Source organism: Gorilla gorilla, chromosome 9 (assembly GCF_029281585.2).
Source record: "Gorilla gorilla gorilla isolate KB3781 chromosome 9, NHGRI_mGorGor1-v2.1_pri, whole genome shotgun sequence".
In the NCBI taxonomy this organism is placed as follows: Eukaryota; Metazoa; Chordata; class Mammalia; order Primates; family Hominidae; genus Gorilla; species Gorilla gorilla.
Window position 1 is genome coordinate 54,221,961 of NC_073233.2, and position 25,131 is coordinate 54,247,091.

General features: G+C 44.3%; 1 protein-coding gene and 1 pseudogene across 3 annotated transcripts in view; one reads left to right on the forward strand and one right to left on the reverse strand.

Moving 5' to 3' along the window:
- The window catches only part of NUP160 (nucleoporin 160), a 74,652-nt gene that overhangs the window by 48,636 nt on the left and 885 nt on the right, over window positions 1-25,131 (reverse strand). For 2 of the 3 annotated variants that reach the window (XM_004051075.4, XM_063711198.1), the window contains exons 2-7: window positions 25,013-25,124; window positions 14,596-14,806; window positions 14,058-14,280; window positions 11,753-11,831; window positions 11,095-11,209; window positions 9,860-10,018 (exon numbers count right to left, since the gene is read on the reverse strand). In XM_004051075.4, coding sequence (XP_004051123.1) covers window positions 9,860-10,018; window positions 11,095-11,209; window positions 11,753-11,831; window positions 14,058-14,280; window positions 14,596-14,806; window positions 25,013-25,124 — 899 coding nt within the window. The remainder of the gene's footprint in view (window positions 1-9,859; window positions 10,019-11,094; window positions 11,210-11,752; window positions 11,832-14,057; window positions 14,281-14,595; window positions 14,807-25,012; window positions 25,125-25,131) is intronic. The other variant, XM_055354941.2, reaches the window with a different exon arrangement.
- On the forward strand, window positions 15,543-24,670 carry LOC109028688 (protein yippee-like 5; annotated as a pseudogene).

Genomic DNA, 25,131 nt, shown 5'->3' on the forward strand with positions numbered 1-25,131 from the left:
GGAACTCCTGAGCTCAAGCAATCCGCCCACCTCGGCCTCCCAAAGTGCTGGGATTACAGGTGTGAGCCATTGTAATCAAAAGTTTATTTGCAAGTGGCATTATCTTGTATAAAGAAAATCCTAATGAATCCATTACAAAATCTATCAGAACCAATAAATGAGTTCAGCAAAGTTGCAAGATACAATTATGAATATACAAAAATCAACTGAATTTCTATAAACTTCCAATGAGCACTCTGAAAATGAAATTAAGAAAATAATTTCGTTTATAATAGCATCAAGAAAATTTCATTTACAATAGCATCAAAAAGAATCAAATATTTAAGAAGAAATTGAACAAAAGTATAAAACTTATACTCTGAAAACTAAAGCATCCCATGTTCATGGATCAGAAGACTTAATATTGCTAAGATGGCAATATTTTATAATATCATCTATAGAGGCAACACAATTTTTATCAGAATCTCAGCTGACTTCTTTGTAGAAACTGACAAGCTGATTCTAAAACTCATGTGGAATTGAATGGGACCCAGAATAGCCAAAACAATCTTGAAAAAGAAGAACAAAGTCAGAGGGCTCACACTTCCTGGTGTCAAAATTTCCTACAAAGCAAGAGTAATCAAGACAGTGTGGTACCGGCACAAGGTCAGATATATAGATCAATGGAACAGAATTGAGAGCCTAGAAATAAAACCATGTGTCTAAGGTCAAATGATTTTGAGAAGGGTGCCAAGACCATTCAATGTGTTAAGAACTATCTTTTCAACAAATGGTGCTGAGAAAACTGAATATCTACAAGCAAAAGAATGAAGTTGAATGCTTACCTCACACTATTTAAAAAAACCCCACAAAACTAAAAAAATGAATCAAAGTCCTAAATATAAAAGCTAAAAGTATAAAAATCTGAGAAGAAAACATAAGGGTAAATCGTTATGACCTTAGGTTTGGCAAAGGATTCTTAAGATATGACACTATGAACAAAAGCAACAAAAGAAAAAATAGATAATCTGGACTTCATCAAAATTAAAAACATGTGCTTCATGGGACACCATCAAGAAAGTGAAAAGACAGCTCACGTGGTAGAAAATACTACTTGCAAGTCATAAATCTGATTAGAGATTTAGATCCAGAATAATACAGTTACATACTATATAATGATGCTTTGGTATATGGACCACATATACAATGGTGACTCCATAAGATTAAGTTTATAATACCATTTTGTTTGTTTCTTTGTTTTTGAGACAGAATCTTGCTCTGTTGCCCAGGCTGGATGGTGCGATCACGGCTCACTGCAACCTCCACCACCAGGTTTCAAGCAATTCTCGTGCCTCAGCCTCACAAGTAACTGGGATTACAGGCACATGCCACCATGCCCGGCTAATTTTTTGTATTTTTATTAGAGATGGAGTTTCACTATATTGGCCAGGCCGGTCTCAAATACCTGGCCTCAAGTGATCTACCCACCTTGGCCTCCCAAAGTGCTAGGATTACAGGCATGAGCCACCGCACTGGCCTGTTTACAGAATTCTTACAATTCAATAACAAAAAAGACAAACTAATTAAAAAATGGGCACATGAGAAGACTGAAGCTGGATCCCTTCCTTACACAATATACAAAAATCAACTCAAGATGGATTAAAGACTTAAACATAACACGCAAAACTATAAAAACCCTGGAAGACAACCATAGCCAATACCATCCTGAACATACGAACGGGCAAAGATTTCAAGACGAAGACACTAAAAGCAATCTCAACAAAAGCAAAAATTGACAAGTGGGATCTAATTAAACTTAAAAGCTCCTGCCCTCTCCCTCTCCCTCTCCCTCTCCCTCTCCCTCTCCCTCTCCCCTCTCCCTCTCCCTCTCCCCTCTCCCCTCTCCCCTCTCCCCTCTCCCCTCTCCCCTCTTTCCACGGTCTCCCTCTGATGCCGAGCTGAAGCTGGACGGTACTGCTGCCATCTCAGCTCACTGCAACCTCCCTGCCTGATTCTCCTGCCTCAGCCTGCCGAGTGCCTGCGATTGCAGGCGCGCGCCGCCCCGCCTGACTGGTTTTCGTATTTTTTTGGTGGAGACGGGGTTTCGCTGTGTTGGCTGGGCTGGTCTCCAGCTCCTAACCGCGAGTGATCTGCCAGCCTCGGCCTCCCGAGGTGCCGGGATTGCAGACAGAGTCTGGTTAACTCAGTGCTCAATGGTGCCCAGGCTGGAGTGCAGTGGCGGGATCTCGGCCCGCTACAACCACCTCCCAGCCGCCTGCCTTGGCCTCCCAAAGTGCCGAGATTGCAGCCTCTGCCCGGCTGCCGCCCCGTCTGGGAAGTGAGGAGCGTCTCCGCCTGGCCGCCCATCGTCCGGGATGTGAGGAGCCCCTCTGCCTGGCTGCCCAGTCTGGAAAGTGAGGAGCGTCTCTGCCCGGCCGCCATCCCATCTAGGAAACAAGGAGCGCCTCTTCCCGGCGGCCATCACATCTGGGAAGTGAGGAGCCTCTCTGCCCGGCCGCCCATCGTCTGAGATGTGGGGAGCACCTCTGCCCTGCCGCCCAGTCCGGGATGTGAGGAGTGTCTCTGCCCGGCCGCCCCGTCTGAGAAGTGAGGAGACCCTCTGCCTGGCAACCGCCCCGTGTGAGAAGTGAGGAGCCCCTCCGCCCGGCAGCCGCCCCGCCCGAGAAGTGAGGAGCCCCTCCGCCCAGCAGCCACCCCGTCTGGGAAGTGAGGAGCGTCTCCGCCCGGCAGCCACCTCGTCCAGGAGGGAGGTGGGGGGGTCAGCCCCCCACCCGGCCAGCCACCCCGTCCGGGAGGGAGGTGGAGGGATCAGCCCCCCGCCCGGCCAGCCACCCTGTCCGGGAGGTGAGGGGCGCCTCTGCCCGGCCACCCCTACTGGGAAGTGAGGAGCCCCTCTGCCCGGCCAGCCGCTCCGTCCGGGAGGGAGGTGGGGGGGTCAGCCCCCCGCCCGGCCAGCCAACCCGTCCAGGAGGGAGGTGGGGGGGGTCAGTCCCCCGCCCGGCCAGCCGCCCCGTCCGGGAGGGAGGTGGGGGGGTTAGCCCACCGCCCAGCCTGCCGCCCTGTCCGGAAGGGAGGTGGGGGGGTCAGCCCCCCGCCCGGCCAGCCGCCCCGTCCGGGAGGTGAGGGGCGCCTCTGCCCGGCCGCCCCTACTGGGAAGTGAGGAGCCCCTCAGCCCAGCCAGCCGCCCCGTCCGGGAGGGAGGTGGGGGGGTCAGCCCACCGCCCAGCCTGCCGCCCTGTCCGGGAGGGAGGTGGGGGTTCGGCCCCCCGCCTGGCCAGCCGCCCTGTCCGGGAGGGAGGTGGGGGGGTCAGCCCACCGCCCAGCCTGTCGCCCTGTCCGGGAGGGAGGTGGGGGTTCGGCCCCCCGCCTGGCCAGCCGCCCCATCCGGGAGGTGAGGGGCGCCTCTGCCCGGCCGCCCCTACTGGGAAGTGAGGAGCCCCTCTGCCCGGCCAGCCGCCCCGTCCAGGAGGGAGGTGGGAGGGGTCAGCCCCCTGCCCGGCCAGCCGCCCCGTCCGGGAGGTGAGGGGCACCTCTGCCCGGCCGCCCCTACTGGGAAGTGAGGAGCCCCTCTGCCCGGCCACCACCCCGGCTTGGAGGTGTACCCAACAGCTCATTGAGAACGGGTCATGATGACAATGGCGGTTTTGTGGAATGGAAAGGGGGGAAAGGTGGGGAAAAGATTGAGAAATCGGATGGTTGCCGTGTCTGTGTAGAAAGAGGTAGACATGGGAGACTTTTCATTTTGTTCTGTACTAAGAAAAAATTCTTCTGCCTTGGGATCCTGTTGATCTGTGACCCTACCCCCAACCCTGTGCTCTCTGAAACCTGTGCTGTATCCACTCAGGGTTGAATGGATTAAGGGCGGTGCAAGATGTGCTTTGTTAAACAGATGCTTGAAGGCAGCATGCTCGTTAAGAGCCATCACCACTCCCTAATCTCAAGTACCCAGGGACACAAACACTGCGGAAGGCCGCAGGGTCCTCTGCCTAGGAAAACCAGAGAACTTTGTTCACTTGCTTATCTGCTGACCTTCCCTCCACTATTGTCCTGTAACCCTACCAAATCCCCCTCTGGGAGAAACACCCAAGAATGATCAATAAAAAAAAAAAAAAAAAAAAAGCTCCTGCACAGCAAAAGAAACTTTCAACAGAGTAAACAGACAACTTACAGAATGGGAGAAAATATTTGCAAACTATGCATCTGACGAGGGTCTGATTTCCAACCTCTATAAGGAACTTAAATTTACAAATGAAAGGCAAACAGCCTCATTAAAAAGTGGGCAAAGGACATGAACAGACATTTTTCAAAAAAGAAGCACGCAGCTAACAAGCATATGAATAAAAGTTCACTATCACTGATCATTAGAGAAATGCAAATCAAAACCACAAAGAGATACCATCGCACAGCAGTCAGAATGCCTATTAAAAAGTAAAAAAATAACAGATGCTGGTGAGGTTGCAGAGAAAAGGGAACATTTATACAATGTTGGTGGGACTGTAAATTACTTCAACCATTGTGGAAAGCAGTGTGGTGATTCCTCTAAGAACTAAAAACAGAACTACCATTCCACTCAGCAATCCCATTACTGGGTATATAACCCAAAGGAATACAAATCATTCTACCATAAAGACAAATGCACATGAATGCTCATTACAGCACTGTTCACAATAGCAAAGACATAGAATCAACCTAAACGTCCATCAATGACAGACTGAATAAAACATGGTACATATACATCATGGAATATATGCAGCCACAAAAAAGAACGAGATCATGTCTTTTGTGGAAACATGGATGGAAGTGGAGGTCATTATCCTCAGCAAAATAATGCAGGAACAGAAAACCAAACACCACATGTTCTCACTTATAAATGGGAGCTAAATGATGGGAACTTATGAACACGAAGAAGGAAACAACAGACATTAGGGTCTACTTGAGGGTGGAGGTTGGGAGGAGGGAGTGGAGCAGAAAAGATAGCTATTAGGTGCTGGGCTTAATTCCTGGATGATGAGAAAATCTGTACAACAAAGCCCCACGACATGAGTTCACCTATGTAATAAAGCTTCACATGTACCCTCAAACCTAAAACAAAAGTTAAAAAAAAAAAAAGGGCAGCCAGGCGTGGTGGCTCATGACTGTAATCCCAGCACTTTGGGAGGCTGAGGCTGGTGGATCACCTGAGTTCAGGAGTTCGAGACCAGCGTGGCCAACATGGTGAAACCCCGTCTCTACAAAAAAAAAAAAATTAGCCAGGCATGATGGTGTGAGCCTGTAATCCCAGCTACTTGGGGGGCTGAGGCGGGAGAATCGCTTGAACCTGGGAGGCGGAGGTTGCAGTGAGCCGAGATCACGCCACTGCACTCCAGCCTGGGCGACAGAGCAAGATTCCATCTCAACAACAACAACAACAACAAAAAAGCAAATGATCTGAATAAACATTTCTCCAAGGAAGATACACAAATAACCAATAAGCACTAAAAAGATGCTTGGCATCATTAGCTTTCAGGAAATTAAAACAAAAACCATAATGAGATAATACTTTATACACACTAAGATATCTAGAATTAAAAAGTCAGATAACAACAAGTGTTGACAAGTATATAGCAGCAGTATTCATAATAGATAAAGGGTAGAAACAATAAAAATGTCCAACACAAATGAAAAAATTCCAACACAAATGAATAAATAAATGGTGGTATACAACTGAAAATTATTCAGCTATAAAAGGAATTGAAACTACCTTTGCAAAAATCATAACAGTGAGAAAATTATGACAATGAACGAGGTCTGGGCCAGGTGCAGTGGCTCACGCCTGTAATCCCAGCACTTTGGGAGGCCGAGGCAGGCAGATTACCTGAGATCAGGAGAGACCAGCCTGGCCAATATGGCAAAACCCCACCTCTACTAAAAAAATACAAAAACTTAGCCAGGCATGGTGGCATGCGCCTGTAATCCCAGCAACTTGGGAAGCTGAGGCAGGAGAACTGCTTGAACCTGGGAGGCAGAGGTTGCAGTGAGCTGAGATTGCGCCACTGTATTCCAGCCTTAGTGACAAAGCGAGACTCTCTCTCAAAAAAAAAAAAAAAAAAAAAGAGAGATCTGATCTAATAAATTTCATTTTTTTTTTTTTTTTTTTTGAGACAGAATCTCGGTCTGTCACCAGGCTGGAGTGCAGTGGCGCAATCTCTGCTCACTGCAACCTCCGCCTCCCAGGTTCAAACCATTCTCCTGCCTCAGCCTCCTGAGCAGCTGGGACTACAGGCACGCGCCACTACGCCCAGCTAATTTTTGTATTTTTAGTAGAGACGGAGTTTCACCATATTGGCCAGGAGGGTCTTGATCTCCTGACCTCATGATCCGCCCGCCTCAGCCTCCCAAAGTGTTGGGATTACAGGCGTGAGCCACTGCGCTGGCCCACAAATTCCATCTTGTCTTTAATCTCCAAACTGCCTCTGGTCATTCCTGAGCATGGGCAAGGCTCACCTTGGGAGAAATTTAATTTATAGTTTAAATAATAATAGCCCTTCCCCAAAACCAAACCACCTTGTAAAACTAATGAAAGGCCACCAGGTTAGGAAGATGAGAGGGGCCCGAATTCATAGTTAAATGATAACCAGTCATTATTCCGGAGGTCATAAGATTTGCAACTTCCCCAATTACTTCTGTAAATAACATCACCATTGTAGCACCTTACACTGGCCTTTTAAAATGTGTTTTCGGTTTTTTACATTTCTGGCCCTAGCCAGATGAGCAACTCTTCTGTGGCCCCGACCCAGAAGCAGACTCAGCGCATAGGATGGTTTTCCACACTCCTACAATTGCATCTCCAACCAGTCAGCAGCACTCATAGCCTTGCCCTGCCTGGCAAACTATCTTCGAAAAACCCTAGCCTCTAAATTTTCAGGGGGGCTGATTTGAGTAAAAGTAAAACTCCAGTCTCCTGTTTAGCTGGCTCTATGTGTATTAAACTCTCTCTATTCCAATTCCTGTCTTGATAAATCAGCTGTATGTATTGGGCACTTACCGAATGAAGTGCTGACAACACATGCTACATGGATGAACCTTGAAAATATTAAGCTAAGTGAAAGAAGCCAGTCACAGAAAACCACTTATATGATTCCACTGACATAATATGACCAGAATAAGTAACTTTATAGAGACAGAAAATAGATTAGCAGTTGTGTAGAGCTGGGAAGAGATGGGGGAAGGGAAGAATGATAGCTAAAAGGGATGAGGCTTCTTTTTGAGGTGATGGAAATGTTCTAAAGTTGACTATGGTAATGGTTGCTCGTATCTGTGGATATACTAAAACTCATTGAATGGTATACTTTAAATGGGTGAGTGAATTACCTCTCAAGAAAGCTGTTTAAATAAATGAATAGGTTGGGCGTGGTGGCTCACACCTGTAATCCCAGCACTTTGGGAGGCTGAGGCGGGTGGATCACCTGAGGTCAGGAGTTCGAGACCAGACTGGCCAACATGGTGAAACCCCATCTCTATTAAAAATACAAAAAATTAGCCGGGAATGGTGGCAGGTACCTGTAATCCCAGCTACTGTGGAGGCTGATGCAGGAGAATTGCTTGAACCCAGGAGGCAGAGGTTGCAGTCAGTTGAGGTCACGCTACTGCACTCCAGCCTGGGTGACAAGAGCGCCAAACTCCATCACAAAAGAAAAAAAAAAAAAAGAATAAAGTGAACCTGTCATTTCAGGGAAAACAAATGACAGTATTTGTTGCCAATGATACATTTCAAGTTTTAAAGTGAAAACTATGATTTCAGAAAACTTCGTATCCACTAACATGAACTCCAGAGCTTCTCAAGGCTCTTCTGAGAGATCACCAATGATAATATCATCAACGATAATAATTGTGCAGAAAGGGTTAACATAGCAGGCCTGAGGCTGCTCTCCTTAGAAAGTCTTGCTTGTACTCTGAGAGGCCGAGGTGGGCAGATCACAAGGTCAGGAGTTCGAGACCAGCCTGGCCAATATGGTGGGCACTGTGCCTCTAGCAAGCTTTCCTGGGAAACAACATTTTACATACATCATCACAATTCAGTGCTGGAAGAATTAAGCATGTCCTGTGAGACTCTACTGGGAGGGGACTCTTAGACGATTGTGTCTGGCTTCAGACTTCACTCCATGTGCCTTTTCCCTTTTTTCACTTTGCTTTGTATCTTTTCACTGTAATACATTTTAGCTGTCAGCACAACTACATACTGAGCCCTATGAGTCCTTTCAGAGTATTACTGGATATGGAGGTGAGGTGGTCTTGGGGATTACCCCCCAAAACAGTAATTTAGATACTGCATAATAAAATGTGTCAATCCACATCCAGCCAGTTTTAATTTCTAATAAATTATAGATATAACCCACATAAACAAAAGCTCTTTGCAGTTCTCGGTAAGAGTATAATAGGGTCCCGAGACCAAAAGTTTGAGAACCACTATTTTAGTGTGACAAACTAATTGTAACATGTCGAGGAGACTGATCAACAGGATGTTACATGAATAACAATGGAAGGAACTAAGGAAGTTAGAGCAGGGTCAATTCTCCTACCACCCACAACCTACATGCAGAGAAGAGTGTACTTAGAGGAGACAGATAGGTATGTTCAAATAGTTCAAGTGTTGTCCTCCAGAAGAGAGAATAGAACAATTATGTGCAATCAAGATAAATGTCTTGATAACATGATACTTTTGGGCCATATTAGGAAAAAACTGCAAGAATGAGCTCTTCCTCTTCCCTTCCATTCTGTTCCTGAGCAATCCAATCTAAAAACCTAGAGCAAGGTAGATATACTTGCTGGCCAGAAGGTAAGGGTCGGGGACCTGGGGGGTTGGGGTTCGGCATAAGGAGTCAGTCTGAACAGGCTGAAGAGAACATCGGTGCAGGCATGTCCCAGCACAGGAGTGAGAACACTAGTGAGTGAGAAGGGCGTGCATGCAGGGGTGATATGGCCAGGTGTGATGAGGCAAGAGCCTAGGGACATAAGAAGACTGTCCACATTTGGGACTGCCTGACTTCGCGGGGAGGAGCAGGAACAGTTTGAGACGGCTTCCACATGGACAGAAAGCTTGGTGCAGGATGGCAACTCAGGTTGGGTGAGGAGGAGGTCCATTGCATGGGGGCAGTCTGGTGGTCTCAGGGCCCAAACAGGGTAAGGAGGGCACCCACATTGGAGGAGCAATGTGGAGTGGGCTATGAGATCCCAACAGAAGTGAGAAGGGCATCCAGGAAGGGCAGTGGCCTAGCGTGGGGACTCAGTGGGGGAATCAGAGCTCCTGCATAGTAAGGAGACAGACCCTACCTCACTGGGCTGTTATTAGGATTAAATGGATAAAACGCATATAGCATACGAGCCCAGGGTAAGCACAATCCCAGTGTCTGCTATTATTAATGTGCATAAAGGGACTGGCACAGCACCAAACACACAATACTCAACAAATGGCTGTTTATTAAATGATTACACTATTACATCACATCCTACGTATCTCATCTACAGACAGCAGCTACTGTCTGGATGCTAAGCAAATTTATTTAGAAAAATTAACTTAACACCACATAACACCTACATCCCTTTCAGGAATTCTGTTTTTTCACCTAGAACTCCTAATTTGCTCTTCTTGTTTAGTTTCTGTTAACTTTTCCTTTCATGTTACTTTAAACTCTCTACTTCCTTTCATACTGACCCCTCCTTCAAGATCTTCTAATTCACATAGTAGCACAAAACCCAACCATCACCTCAGAAACACATCTAGGTTGGTGAAAAGAGCTTGAACAGACTCACTGAGTCTACAGCCATTTCTCCACATCGGTACACACAGATTAACTTGGTATGTGTCTTATTTGTTTCATACCTGTCCTCGTTTTGGTGCATGCATGTATATCCCCAGGTAGAGTCCCATGGCGGGGGAATAAGCAAGCCGTAATTTGTGTCCAGTTCCAGCAGTAAGCCGAAGGTCTTTCTTCACAGGGACATACTCCAGCATGTCAGCTACCATTAGGCACATTTGCTCCTGTCCAAGAAAATAGTTAATAGGTGATATTCAAGGGATATTCAGGCTAGAAGAACATACCTTTTGAAAGGATGGACCTTTCATTATATCTACCACTCTATCTAGTTTATCTGCTAAAAGACCTTACAGGTTTTTGTTTTAAAAGGGCTAACATAGGCCGGGCGCAGTGGCTCACGTCTGTAATCCCAGCACTCTGGGAGGCCGAGGTGGGTGGATAACCTGAGGTCAGGAGTTCGAGACCAGCCTGGCCAACATAGTGAAACCCCATCTCTACTAAAAAATACAAAAATTAGCCAGGTGCAGTGGTGCATGCCTGTTATCCCAGCTACTTGGGAAGCTGAGGCAGGAGAATCACTTGAACCTGGGAGGCGGAGGTTGCAGTGAGGTGAGACTGTGCCATTGCATTCCAGCCTGAGTGACAGAGCGAGACTGTTTCGGGGGAAAATAAAAAGAGGGAGGGAGGGGCTGACATGAAAAACATCTCTTCAGTCTGAAATATAAGATCAGACTTATATAAAATATAAGCTGTGTTTTTTAGAAGAATCTTGAAAACCATTTTACCAACTTACATTTTAAAAACATATTTGTTACTCTTAAATGAAAGGTCCAGTCTGGGTAACATGGCAAAACCCTGTCTACAAAAAATACAAAAATTAGCCAGGTATGGTAGTGTGCCCCTGTAGTCCCAGCTATTTGAGCAGCTGAGGTGGGGAATTGCTTGAGCCCAGGAGGCAGAGGCTGCAGTGAGCTATATTCATGCCACTGTACTCCAGCCTGGGTGACAAAGTGAGACTGTCTCAAAAAATTAAAAAATTTTAAAAAAAGTGAAAGGTGTACTTTGTACTACTCTTTCAGTGTTCCTGTTAGGTTGATAATTTTTCCAAATAAAAAGACAGTAAGTTAGGAGGAAAATATATGCAAAATAAAGCTAAATGAAACTGTCTGAATCTGGCAGTGACCAATAAAGTTCCAAACCAATTGATCTAATAATCTTTAGAGAAACAGCAAAATTTACTTCAATTCTCATGATTCACAATCCTGTTTTAACTTACAGCAACTATAAATGTAGCACTTACCTTGTAAGACCACATTCGTAGTTTATGATCCTGACACAGAGCAAAGATGAAGGCATCATGCTCCACACAATGAACAGCAAGACTGAGGGGACGATCTGAAGGCGACTGGTCACCCCTAAAACATAAGACCCAGTTTTAGAGTTTTACTGCTGCAAAGAATCTGATCATTAGAATTTGCAATTCAAGAAATATAATAAAATTATAAATGTACAGTCTTAGCAGAAGGACCAAGAGCTTATATGCTGGTATAAGACAACTACATTTCTATTTGGTTTATCACCAATTACTATAATAAAATTTAAAAGGCTCTACATAACAATGGAAGACTGTTTCCTTTTATATTGTTTTCCTGTAACCATCAAAAACTTTCTACTTCTAATAATTTTACACGAAACTGGATTTGGGTAAGTCAGGGCAGAGCACTGAACTGGATATTGTGAGAATATAAACAGGCTGATTTATGCTGACAAGGCATCCAATTGCAGATGAAAGGGACTCGGGAGTGTGGCTTTCCTCAGATGGAATTTAATGTTATTCTGACTGTTCTCCTTTCCAGTATAATGTTTGCCTTGGAATAAGACTGGAAACAATAACTGCCGACCAGTGCAAAAAGATTAAATTCTTGGGCCCTTTGATTTACCTGCCAGACACCACTCACCTGATAGCTGTTGGCATCCAGCCTGTAAGCAATCGTTGCATTACTGAACTCTGTTTCAGTTCCACAACTGACACCATACCTGCAATGATATCCAAGGCACCTCTTGAACACACTTAGAGAAACCCAAAGGCAAGAATGATGTAACCATGAACAAGGTCTTTATAATAGGCAACAGACTTCTGTATTTCTGTACTAACAAAGGTTTAGGATGTAACTTTCCTGCATATATCACAGCTAAAATATTTTGAATCATTATTAGATCCATAAAAACAGCATTTTTATACTTCTCGTGGAAATTTTTGCCTTTTACAGACAGTAACCCATATTGTCACCCAGCAGAATCACTTCATTCTTTCTAAAACAATCACTAGGTACCTTTCATGTGCCAGGCACAGTTCTAGATGGTGGTGACATAGCAGTAAACAAAACAAATTTTAAAACTCCTGTCCTCCTGGAACTTATATTCCTTTGGGGGAAGGGGAGAAGCAGAGACAGTTAAATTACGTAGAATGGTAGTAAGTCAGAAAAATAAGACACAAAAGGAGTACAGAGACTGCCAGGATATAGGGAGGGCAGGCAGGGGCACTGCAATTTTGAAAAGGATGGTCAGGGATGGCCTCAACAAGGTGACATTGAGTAAAGACCTAAAGGAGCTGAGGGAATGAGCCAAGCTAGTAGCTGACAATACCAAATAAATGCCTTGTTGAAGTAGGGGTGTCCCTGGCATATTCAAGGAGTTACAAGAAGGCATGTGGCTAGTGAAGAGGAGGGGAAGAGTGAACAGATGAAGTCAGAGACAGCAGTGGGTCACTCTAGGCCAGTGTAAGGACTCTGGGTTTATTCAGCATAACATGATATATTTGAATCCCAACTTGGGTCATGTTGGCCAGGTGCGGTGGCTCACACCTGTAATCCCAGCACTTTGGGAAGCTGAGGCAGGCGGATCACTTGAGGTCAGGAGTTCGAGACCAGCCTAGTCAATGTGGCAAAACCCCATCTCTACTAAAAATTCAAAAATTAGCCAGGTGTGGTGGTGGGCACCTGTAATCCCAGCTACTTGGGAGGCTGAGACATGAGAATCACTTGAACCTGGGGGGCAGAGGTTGCAGTGAGCCAAGATGGCACCACTGCATTCCAGCCTGGGTGACAGTGAGACTCTGTCTCAAAAGAAAGAAAGAAAGGAGGCCAGGTGCGGTGGCTCAAGCCTGTAATCCCAACACTTTGGGAGGCCGAGGTGGGCAGATCACAAGGTCAGGAGTTTGAGACCAGCCTGGCCAACATGGTGAAACCCTGTCTCTACTAAAAATACAAAAATTAGCTGGGCATGGTGGCAAATGCCTGTAATCCCAGCTGCTCAGGAGACTGATGCAGGAGAATCGCTTGAACCCAGGAGGTGGAGGCTGCAGTGAGCTGAGATCATGCCACTGTACTCCAGCCTGGGTGACAGAGAGAAATTCCATCTCAAAAAAAAAAAAAAAGAATAAAAGAAAAGTTGCATCATGTCACTACACTACATAAAGGACGGCTTTACACAGTGCAGTGACATGACCCAACTTGGGTTTTTTTTTTTTGAGATGGAGTTTCACTCTTGTTGCCCAGGCTGGAGTGCAATGGCACGATCTTGGCTTATCGCAACCTCCACCTCTTGGGTTCAAGCGATTCTCTTGCCTCAGCCTCCCGAGTAGCTGGGATTACAGGCATGGGCCACCACGCCCAGCTAATTTTGTATTTTTAGTAGAGACAGGGTTTCTCCATGTTGGTCAGGTTGATCTCCAACTCCCAACCTCAGGTGACCCGCCTGCCTTGGCCTCCCAGAGTGCTGGGATTACAGACGTGAGCCACAGTGCCTGGCCCTTGGGTTTTAAATATATCAGTCCACCTGAGAAGTTTCTGAAGAGGGTTAAGACAGATCTGGGGAGATATACAGAAAGCTAATACAATAATCCAGGCAAGACACAGTGGCAACTTGGTGCACGGTATTTAATGTCTTTGTTTCAATTAATTTAATTATAATGTTATAATGCCTCCATCTCAGGGCAGACAATTAGGCAACTCATCTCTACTACAGGATTTAGAATAGGCTGTCTTATACTTGTCTATTTGTTTTTCCGTGCTCCAATATGCTTTATAGTTCCTTATCCACTGTATAAAAGTAAAGCATTAGGGACTCATTAGGCAAGCAATAATGAATGACCAGTTCCGGGGCAGTAGAGATGCAATCCCTGCATTGGATGACGAGGTTGAACTGTTTCAATGTTAACATTCCTTGTTTAAAGTTAAATCCATGCTCAGTTCCCATTCTTACCAGGTATGTCATAAGGAGGTAGCTTAAGAACAAAGATTCCCCCAGAAGCACATGGTAAGGCAAACAGGGCCTCCCCATCACTGCTGAGCCAGGCTGTAGAGGTGGTGGAATTAGGAGATATTCCAGGTACTGCTGGAATTAACTGATAGTTGCAAGGATCTGTGAAATCAACTTTTCCAATGTCAGTGAATATTGACTGCATCTGACTGTCAACTACCAACTCCTGTTGAGTAATTAAAAAGAAAAATCTATTAAATCAAAATAACCAGAATTTTGCTCAGTTCCTCTCTATTGCTAAAAAAGTTTTTAAAGTAAAAAACTGTCAAGTTTAAGAAGAAAGATATTCTTCTTAATGAAAACTAATTCTCAACTTAAAATGTAAGCCTGATCATTTTAAGCGGTAGCTATCAAAGTATGCTTGGTGAGGGATAATGAGAATCCAAATTTCCTTCAATTCCAAAAGATATCGCTCCAGCACTAAATTTGTGACACCCAGAGTAATTTGGGAAATAAAAGATATTGCACTTAGCCAACTTACACTCCTATACATCCGGGAGGGGTGTGGTAAAAGTAATCTGTGCACTGTTTGATTGGTTAACATCAATATTATCACATGATTCTGAGTCTCAGAGACATAAACCCCTCCAGGTAAAACACTGCAATTTTGGAATTTTAGGCGAACGGCATTATTCAACAGATTTATGTCCAGTGACTCCTCCATCAGCTCCAATGTATCTCCAGAGGTCTTCCTGTTGAAAAAGAGACATTTGTTTGAAAAGTTTATGCTTTTCTCACTGACTGTTGTACTGAAATATATGAGATCAGTGTCCAAGTGAACTCACCAAATTTGAAAATTTTGGATAAACAGATTTGGACCACTTTTGCATGCCAAATCACATTATGTACATTTATAAAAAACAGCATAACAAAATTCAAATTTCACTGTGATTCTGTTACATAGAGACATTTCCAAACTTGATAGGCCATTTATTTAGGACAATATTTTATGCAATTAACTCTACTATAATAATAATTAACACCATACCCCGGCCATTGCTTGTAGTGGAATGTGGCCTCCATATATACTACAGCATCAAACAAAACTGACCTTAATAATTGCGGTTATTTCCTGTTTCTATTACTTCTTAACCTGCAATAGCATGCATGCGCACACATATACACACACACACAGAATAGCAATTTTATACATGCGCTTACATGTATGTGCAAAAATATTACAAAAATAAATATTTTAATATAAAAATACCTTCACAAATTGAACATATCAGAGTTAGTTTCTATACTGATAAGCTATTCTAACTTTCATTATTACTCCTCAAAAGGAGCTTGTTTATTTATTTTTTTCTTTTTTCCCCCACCCTCCCTAAAAGGAGCTTGTTTATTAATCCCAGCTGAGGAGCAAGGAGCCACTGGCAGCCACAGATCTCACCGCTGCACAAGGTTTTTAGAACTTCAGCCATAAAAATGGGCAGAATTTTCCTTGATCATATTCGTGGTACCTGTCCATTTTCTTATGCAAACTGTGATACAATCCTGACCAACCGCTCAGAATTCATCTCCACTTGGTTCACAGGCGCCACTGGCAGAGCATTTCTTTTTAACAAGGTAGTGAACCTGCAGTACAATGAAGCTCTAGATTGGGTCATGCTCACTGGCCACCACATGGTTCGACATGTGAGCTGAAAAACTGCAGCAGCAAACTGGGATGGATCTACGAGTTTGCCACCGAAGAGAGCCAGTGTTACAAGGAAGGCCATGTGATCCTGGAATGTGCTCTAATTCGAGAGATTGAGGGCTCTAAGGAGCATGTACCATCTGATAATTTTTTTTTGTTTGTTTGGTTTTTTTTGAGACAGGGTCTCACTCTGTCAGGCTGGGATGCAGTGGTGCAATCATAGCTCACTACAGCCTCGAACTCCTGGGCTCAGGCAATCCTCCCACCTCAACCTCCTCAGCAGCTGGGACTACAGGTGTGCACCACCACACCTGGCTAATTTTTGTATTTTTTAGTAGAGACGGGGTTTCACCATGTTGGCCAGGCTGATCTTGAACTCCTGACCTCAAGTGATCCACCCACCTCAGCCTCTGAAAGGGCTGGGATTACAGACTATCTGATAACTCTTGAAGAAAAAGAGATAAATCCATCTTTTCCCAGGTCTCCTTCGCTGCAAACAAAAATCTACTTACATATATGGTCACCTTAGCATCACAGTCAGATTCATGAATGGCGTAACAAGAGGTTGTGAGAATCTAAGATGGAACCTTTTTTTTCAAGTTTTGTATTTTCCATCCAATAGCAGTGTGTACAGAGATTATTATGCAGATGCTGTTAATTTTTTCCCCTATGTTTACACCTTGAGGCAGAAGAGTCTATCTGCAGCTACATGGTAGGCTATGTAAGAAAAAAATTGGGGCTATTAGAGTGGACAAGTGTGCTTTATGTAAATTTTGAAAGGAAAATATGTCAGAAGTATAGTTTTTAAGCTCACTTGGGCTCGTTTTAAACTTTTTTTTAAAACCCCGTTATTTCACTTGATTTGCTAGCATCAGAGAAGAGATCCAAATCAGTGCCCAGCGCTAAAGACTCAGTGTTAACATGGCTTGTGCTGGCCAATGTGCCATTTTCTTCTTGGAAATGAATCATAGCACTAGAGCCCATTCTTCCTTGTCAGTCTTAACACAAAGATGTCACAATTTCTAATTATTAGTCACTACATAATCGGTGTTGATTGGAAACTTTTTCTGAAATGGGGCAGAACTGCTGTCTTTTTCCATTAACTTAAGCATAGTAATATAAATAAAGTAATAATTGGGAAAAAAATAAAAAAGGAGCTTGTTATTAACAATGATGGTAAGTTCTGTGAGTGTAGAGATAGCCACCATGTTCTTACAGCCCAAGTATTAATACTTTTCCTCTAGGGAAAGTACGTGCGTATACACTTGGATATCCTTAGACCCAGCAAAGTGCCTAGGACAGAGCTAGCATTCAATAAATGCTTTTGATAAAATGCATGCAAACTAAAAACAAAAACAAAAACAAAAACAAAAACTTTATTCAAACTCAAGTTGCAACAGAGGAGATAAAGCATTTTGCCCAACGCCATTAGGTCTGACTTTAAATTCAGATTTAAATTCTTAACAACCCTCCATCCAATGTCTACCAGACTCAGCACAGAAGCTGTCATGTTACTTTACTCTAACAAGGATATTTCTTACTTTTGACTTCTAAGTATTTGTCATCTTTAAAAATCACTAGTACATATTTACTTGTCTATGTCCTTGACTCAGTAGGTATGATCTGTCAAAGCCTGTTGCTTTCTTCTTCCTGACTCTGCTCCTTCTCTTCCATCTCTATGATTAAACTAGTACCCACTTTGTGAACTACTGCAGGTTTATCCTTAGTACCTCTTCCTCAGCAGCACCAGCTGATACTTAGTGATTGTCAAAGTAGACGGCTCTACTTCTTGCTGGGGTCACATCTTTCCTAGAATGATGAAATGAACTCTTTCTTGCAGAACAAACCAAGATTAAAAATTTAACCAACTAGTTTTATTTTTCCTCTTTTTAAATTGTTATTTTTTAGAGGTGGGGGTCTCACTATGTTGCCCAGGCTGGTCTTGAACTACTGGGCTCAAGTGATCCTCCCGCCTGTCTCCTAAAGTGCTGGGGTTACAGACGTGAGCCACCATGCCCAGCTAGTTTATTTTTCTTCACTTCCAGCTCCTAGTTTTATCGGCTTTGCTCCTCTCAAGTACATACATTCTTATATTTTATTAAAATTATTCTAGGCCGGGCACGGTGGCTCACGCCTATAATCCCAGCACTTTGGGAAGCCAAGGAGGGTGGATGATGAGGTCAGGGGATCGAGACCATCCTGGCTAACACAGTGAAACCCCGTCTCTACTAAAAATACAAAAAAAATAGCTAGGCATGGTGGCAGGTGCCTATAGTCCCAGTTACTTGGGAGGCTGAGGCAGAAGAACCGCTTGAACCCGGGAGGCGGAGCTTGCAGTGAGCTGAGATGGTGCCACTATACTCCAGCCTGGGCGACAGAACAAGACTCAGTTAAAAAAAAAACAAATATATATATATATATTTTCTGACTATGCTTTTTTCCAAGCATCTCATCATCTCAAATTCCCTTCATTTTAATTAACTTCCTTTTTCCAAGTAGTTTTCTAAAGTATTTTTCCTCTCCCTCCATTTTTTGAGACAGGGTCTTGCTCTGTCACCCATGCTGGAGTGCAGCGGCACCATCTTGACTCACTACAACCTCCACCTACCAGGCTCAAGTGATCCTGCTACCTCAGCCTCCCGAGTAGCTGGGATTACAGGTGGGACTATGGGCTCGCACCATCATGTTCAGCTATTTTTCAAATGTTTTATATAGGGCCCCACTGTGTTAACGAGACTGGTCTTGAACTTCTGGGCTCAAGTGATCTTCCTGCCTCAGCCTCCCAAAAGTGAGCCATCATACCAGGCCTTTTTTCCTTCCTTTTTAGAGAATGTTCCCTTGACTAACGACAGGAGAAATCTTACCCAAAAAGTATCCCACCACAAATTCTTCTTTTACTGAAACTCAGCCTTTATTCCCAGAACTGTCATCTTTGACATATGTAACTATTTTGGTTGCTTTTGATTCAGTTGACTGTTTTATCTTACCCATAACTGAGGAGAAAAAATATCTATGTTATGAATAAATCCAGGCTTTTCTTTTCATAGAGCTAAAAGAGTTTTTTTGTTTGTTTTTTGAGACTGATTCTCGCTCTGTCGCCCAGGCTGGAGTGCAGTGGTGCGATCTCGGCTCACTGCAAGCCCACCTCCCGGGTTCAAGCAATTTTCCTGCCTCAGCCTCCCAAGTAGCTGGGATTACAGGTGCCCGCCATCACACCCGGCTAATTTTTGTATTTTTAGTAGAGACAGGGTTTCACCATGTTGGCCAGGCTGCTCTTGAACTCCTGACCTCAAGCCTCCCAAAGTGCTACCTGCCTCGGCCTCCCAAAGTGCTGGGATTACAGGTGTGAGCCACCACACCTAGCCCTCTTACTTGACTCTTAGCAGCATTCCACATGATTACAGGTGTTAGCCACCATGCCTGGCCCTCTTACTTGACTCTTAGCAGCATTCCACATGATTACAGGTGTTAGCCACCATGCCTAGCCCTCTTACTTGATCTCTTAGCAGCATTCCACATATGTGACCTTGCCTTCCTTTTTAAACAGTCTCTTCTCATGAATCCTATGATACTACCCTCTCCCAGTTTTCCTCCCACATTCCTGTCCATTTCTTCCCCTTCTCCTTGACCTGACCCCTATATGCTAGATTTCCTCAAACCTTGATCCTGGACCATCTTCTCTCACTGTACACTTTCTCCCAAGGCACATCTTATCTACTCCCAAGGATGTAAGTACCTTTTCAGCGCTGATGATTTCCCAGAGCTACTTTGCTTCTGGTAACTCATGGCATCAGCACAATTTTCTGGATCCTCAACCTCATCTCTGAATAATTCCTTCGCTTTCCTGCCTTACGGTTAAAGTTGGATCCTGGATCTCCCGTGAGGACAGTGACCCCAGAGTTTTCTCTACCATGCCCTTTGGGGTGGGGCCTCAAGGAAAACATACAGATGTCCTTGTTCCCCACTGGCATTCTAGGCCACTGTTCCTCCTCTGCTACCCGAATCACTCAGCTCTGAAGCTCATGGAATCAGATACCACCTGCTACCCATGCTCACTGCAGTTGATTTTAGCTCCTGGCCCAATGTCACTCTCTCCCACACTACTCTCACCATAATTCTTAATGATTTCAATATCAGGGCCAGGTACAGTGGCTCATGCCTATGATCCCAGCATTTTGGGAGGCCAAGACAGGAGGATTTCTTCAGCCCAGGAGTACGAGATCAGCCTGGGCAACACAGCAAAACCCTATCTCTACAAAATAAAAAAATTAGCCAGGCATGGTGATGCCTGCCTGTAATCTCAGCCACTTGGGAGGCTGAGATGGGAGGATCGATTGAGCCTAGGAGTTCAGGCTGCAGTAGGCCATGACTGTGCTATTTTACTCCAGCCTGGGTGACAGAGTGAAACTCTGACTCTAAAAAAAACAAACAAACAAATGAATAAACAATATCCAATTATCCTAACACTCCACCTTCTCAGTTCCCCAAATTCCTTTCCTCTAGTGATTGCTCTCAACTGCATCTACTAGGTCATTCCCAACTGCACACAGATATATTATTATATTTTCTCTGTTCCTCCCTTGCTCTCTGGTTACCATGTGATTTCTCTGCTTCCCTTATAGCAATACACCTTGGAAGGGCTATTCTATACTCACAATTCCTCTCCTCCCTTTCTCTCTTGAACCCACTCCACTGAGGCTTTTGTACGACTACTGCAGCAATTCCTGACCAGGTCATCAATGACCTCCATGATCCAAAGGCCAATTTTCGTTTCTCATCTTGCCTGGCTTAAATGCAACACTGACAGTTTTTCACTCTCCTCCTCCTTGAAACATTTCCCTTAGCTTCTGGGATGCCACGTTCTTTGTTCAACTCTCACTTCAGTTACTCCTTCTTGGGCTCCTTTGTTGGTTCGTCATTTTTCTAAATGTTGGCGTGCCCCAGGGTTCAGTCCCAGACTGCTCTACTCAAGTGGCTCTCAACTGGGGGCGATTCTTCCTCATTCACCAGGATATTAAGCAATATCTAGAGATATTTTTGGTTATTGTAACTGGGGTAGAAGTGGCGGTATAGATGTGCTATTGCTATGCAGAGGGTAGAAGCCAGGAATGCTGTTTAACACCCTATAGCGTACAGGACAGCCTTCCACCATGAAGACTTAGCTGACAATAATAGTGCAGAAGGTGAAAAATCCTAATTTATTCTCACTTTCTAGGTAATCTCATTCAGTAGAACAGCTTTAAGCATGATCTAATGCCAACAATTTCACAATCTGTATCTTTAGCCCAACTTCTCCACTCAACTCCTGACTACTGTCTCAACACTCACTTGGATATCTATCAGGCATCTCAGATTACACCTGTCCAAAACAGAACTCCTGGACTCACTGAACCTGAAGAAAACAAAAGTACCTGCTTCACCTATACGTTTTTCCATCGCAATTAATGACATCTCCCTAACTTCCAATTGCTCAAGCCAAAAATCTAGGGCTCACCTGTGACTCTTTTCTTTCTGTATACTCCCCATCCAATGCAACAGTAATTCTAACAAATTCACCTTGAAAACATATCCACAATCACAACATTTCTCACTGCCTCTGTCACTACCACCCTAATCTAAGCCACCATCATGTGGAGGCACCAGCCTCCTAACTGGTCTCCCTGCACCCACCCTTTCCCCCACCACGCTCTATTCTCAAGACAGCAGTCAAAGCAATCCTTTAGAAGCCCAGATCTTAGATCACGTCATTCCTCCACTTTAACCTTCCACAGCTTCTTCTCATCTTACTCAGAGCAAAAGCCAAAGCTTAAAATAACCAACAAAGCCCTGATCTGGCCCTCAACTATCTCTTTCTTATTATTCTACCCTTTGTTCACTCAGCTGCAGACTCCTGGCTCCTTTCCACTCTTTGAACACAACAGGCTCCTGTTTCAGGGTTCTTTGCACTTTTTATTCCTTTTTCTTGGAAGGCTCCACCTGAAATACTCATTCCCCAGATATCCTTTCTTCTGCTCAAATGTCAGCTTACCCCTGGCTCTTGCCTAACCACCCTACATAAAACATTAACTCCCACAGGTATTCCTCTTCCCTCTTATGCTGTTCCCTTTTCCCTATTCCATTTATCAACTGACAAACTGTCAGAAGGATGTGAACCAGAACAACTCCATCTTGAATAGGAGTTGGGTAAAATGAGACTGAAACCTACTGGGATGCATTCCCAGACAGTTAAGGCATTCTAAGTCACAGGATGAGATAGGAGGTCAGCACAAAATACAGGTCATAAAGACCTTGCTGATAAAACAGGTTGCAATAAAGGAGCAAGCCAAAACCCACCAAAACCAAAATGGTGACAAGGGGGACCTCCAGTCGTCCTCACTGCTACACTCCCATCAATGCCATGACAGTTTACAAATGCCATGGCAACATCAGGAAGTTACATCAGGAGTCTAAAAAGTGGAGGCATGAATAATCCACCCCTGTTTAGCATATCATCAAGAAATAACCATAAAAATGGGCAACCAGCAGCCCTCGGGGCTACTCTGTCTATGGAGTAGCCATTCTTTTATTTACATTTTTTTTTGAGATGCAGTTTTGCTCTTGTTGCCCAGGCTGGAGTGCAATGGTGTGATCTCAGCTAACTGCACCCTCCACCTCCTGGGTTCAAGCTATTCTCCTGCCTCAGCCTCCCAAGTAGCTGGGATTACAGGCATGTGCCATCATGCCCAGGTAATTTTGTATTTTTAGTAGAGACACGGTTTCACCATGTTGGTCAGGCTGGTCTTGAACTCCTGACCTCAGGTGATCCACCTGCCTCGGCCTCCTAAAGTACTGGGATTACAGGTGTGAGCCACCATGCCTGGCCTCCTTTACTTTCTTAATAAACTTGCTTTCACTTTGCACTGCGGACTTGCCCTGAATTCTTTCTTGTGCGAGATCCAAGAACCCTCCCTTGGGGTCTGGATCGGCACCCTTTTCCTGTAACAAAACTGCATGTACTTGGGGTTTTTTGGTTATTGTTGTTGTTGCCTATCTTCCTCCATGAGAGTAGGGACTTTGTTTTGTTCCCTGCTATATCCCTGTTCCCTAAAAACGGACTGAAATACATTAGGCAAGCAAATTTTCGTTCTTTCTTCCTGTTTTCTTAAAAGAGATGGGGTCTTACCCTTTTTCCCACCTGGAGTGCAGTGGCATGATCGGATCCTCCCACCTCAGCCTCCTGAGTAGTTAAGATGAAAGGCACACGCCACTCCGCCTGGCTTATTTTAAAAAATCAGGCTGGACCCAGTGGCTTACGCCTGTAATCCTAGCAAGTTGGGAGGCCGAGAACGGGGCACTGCTTGAGTCTGGCAGTTCAAGACCAGTCTGGACAACAAGGCAAAACCCCATCTCTACAAAAACAAATAGAAAAATTAGCTGGGCATGGTGATGCATACTTGTAATTCTAGCTACTTGGGAGGCTGAGGTGGGAGGGTCACTTGAACCCAGGAGGCGGAGATTGCAGTAAGCCATAATTGCACCAATGCACTCCAGCCTGGACAATGGAGATAGACTGTCTCTCAAAAAGAAAAAAAAAAAAAGCAGAAACAAAAAAAATTTTTTTTGTAGAAATGGGGTCTTGAACTCCTGGCCTCAAGAGATCCTCCCACCTCAGCCCCACAAAGTGCTGGGATTACAGGTGTGAGCCACTGTGCCCAGCCAAAATATTTAATTAAATGAAATTTGTATCTCTAACATAAAGTCACTCTTTTGAGCCTTAGACCTGTAAACTTCAATGCCTACTTGACATTTCCAAAGGGCTGCTCCCCAGGTACTTCAAATTTACTATGTCCAATAGAATTATTCATATCTATCCAAAATCCATCTTCCATGTATCTCTGTAAATGGCAACCCCTCCCCACTCACATCTGGTTAGTCACATGAGACACCAGGGAGCTGTCCTTGTTCTCTCTTCTTTTACCATCCCTTACCCCATATTCAATCCACCACCAAGTCCTAGTGAATCTATCTTCCAAAGGTATCTTGAATCCATCTACTTTTCTATTTCTAGTCATTCCCACAATTGAGCCACCAGCAACCCTTACTTGGGCCATGATAAAAGCAAAATTTTTTTTGTATTATACCCATCTAATCCAAATCCACTTTCCACAAAGTAGACTGAGATCTTCTAAAAATACATTTAAAAAAATTTAGATTCAGGGGTACATGTGCAGTTTGTTACATGAGTATATTGTGTGTATATTCCTATATACATGAGGTTTGGGCTTCTAATGATCCTGCCACCCAAGCTGTGAACACAGTATCCGATAGGTTTTCCAACCTTTGCTCCCCTCCCTCCCTCCTTTTGGAATCCCTAGTGTTAACTGTTCCCATCCAAAAATGCAATTTTGATGTTAGTAACTCTTTAAAAATCTTTCAATTATTACTCAATGTACTTAGGATAAAATCCAAAAATCCTTAAAAATGGCCTAAGGGTCCGTCATGGTCCAAGTCCTGCCTACCTCTCCAGCCTCAGTATCTCACATCGCTTTCTGTTTTACCCACTGCACTTAAGCCACACAGATCTTTGGTCAGTTCCAAACCCGCCACATTCTTTCCACTTCATGACCTTTGCATATGGTGATCCTACTTGCTGGACTCCTCTCTGTCCACTCCCCATGCCTGGCTAACCTCGTGTCCTTTAGACACGACAGGGTAACAATTTCTTAAAGCCTTTCCCTGCCCCACTAATTATATTTGGTCCTCTTATTAGCCTCTCATAACCCCTATATTTTTCCTCTAGGGCAAGTTTTCCTCCAAAAAATTTCCCCATGAAAAGTGGGTCTACATCTATTCTGACATTGCTACAACGTCTTGCATGATGAAAACTGCAGTTTTGTTCATTTCATCCTGGTACCTAGCACAATGCCTGACATATTGAAGCTCGAACGTATTTGTACAATGAAGGAAGCTGTAAAGCACTATAAAAACATAACGGGTTCATGTTTAAAACTGGTCTTATGGGCTTTATCCCCCTAAGCTACATTTCCTCTGCTTCTGGTGTTGCTTGGTGTATGTGTGTGGGGGAGGGGGGAGGGGGAGAGGTATCTCTTCTAGAACTCTTCGTCTCAGTTTTCCCGATTCTGATACGAACTGAAAAAACAATCTTTCTCTTTCCCTAAGTGTCAATTACCGGTTCTAGAATAGCACTTTGGGTACAGCGACGAAAATTTATACACCAAACCCTACCTTCCAGGGGAGTTTGGCGAACCACAACACTTACCAATGAATGAACCTGTTTCTGGTTACGGAGAACAACTTGCCACTCTCCACATAGTAAAAGCCTCCCGCGCTTTCACTGTATTTTACGGCGCCAGCCACGGCATGTGCAGTCCCTGCAAA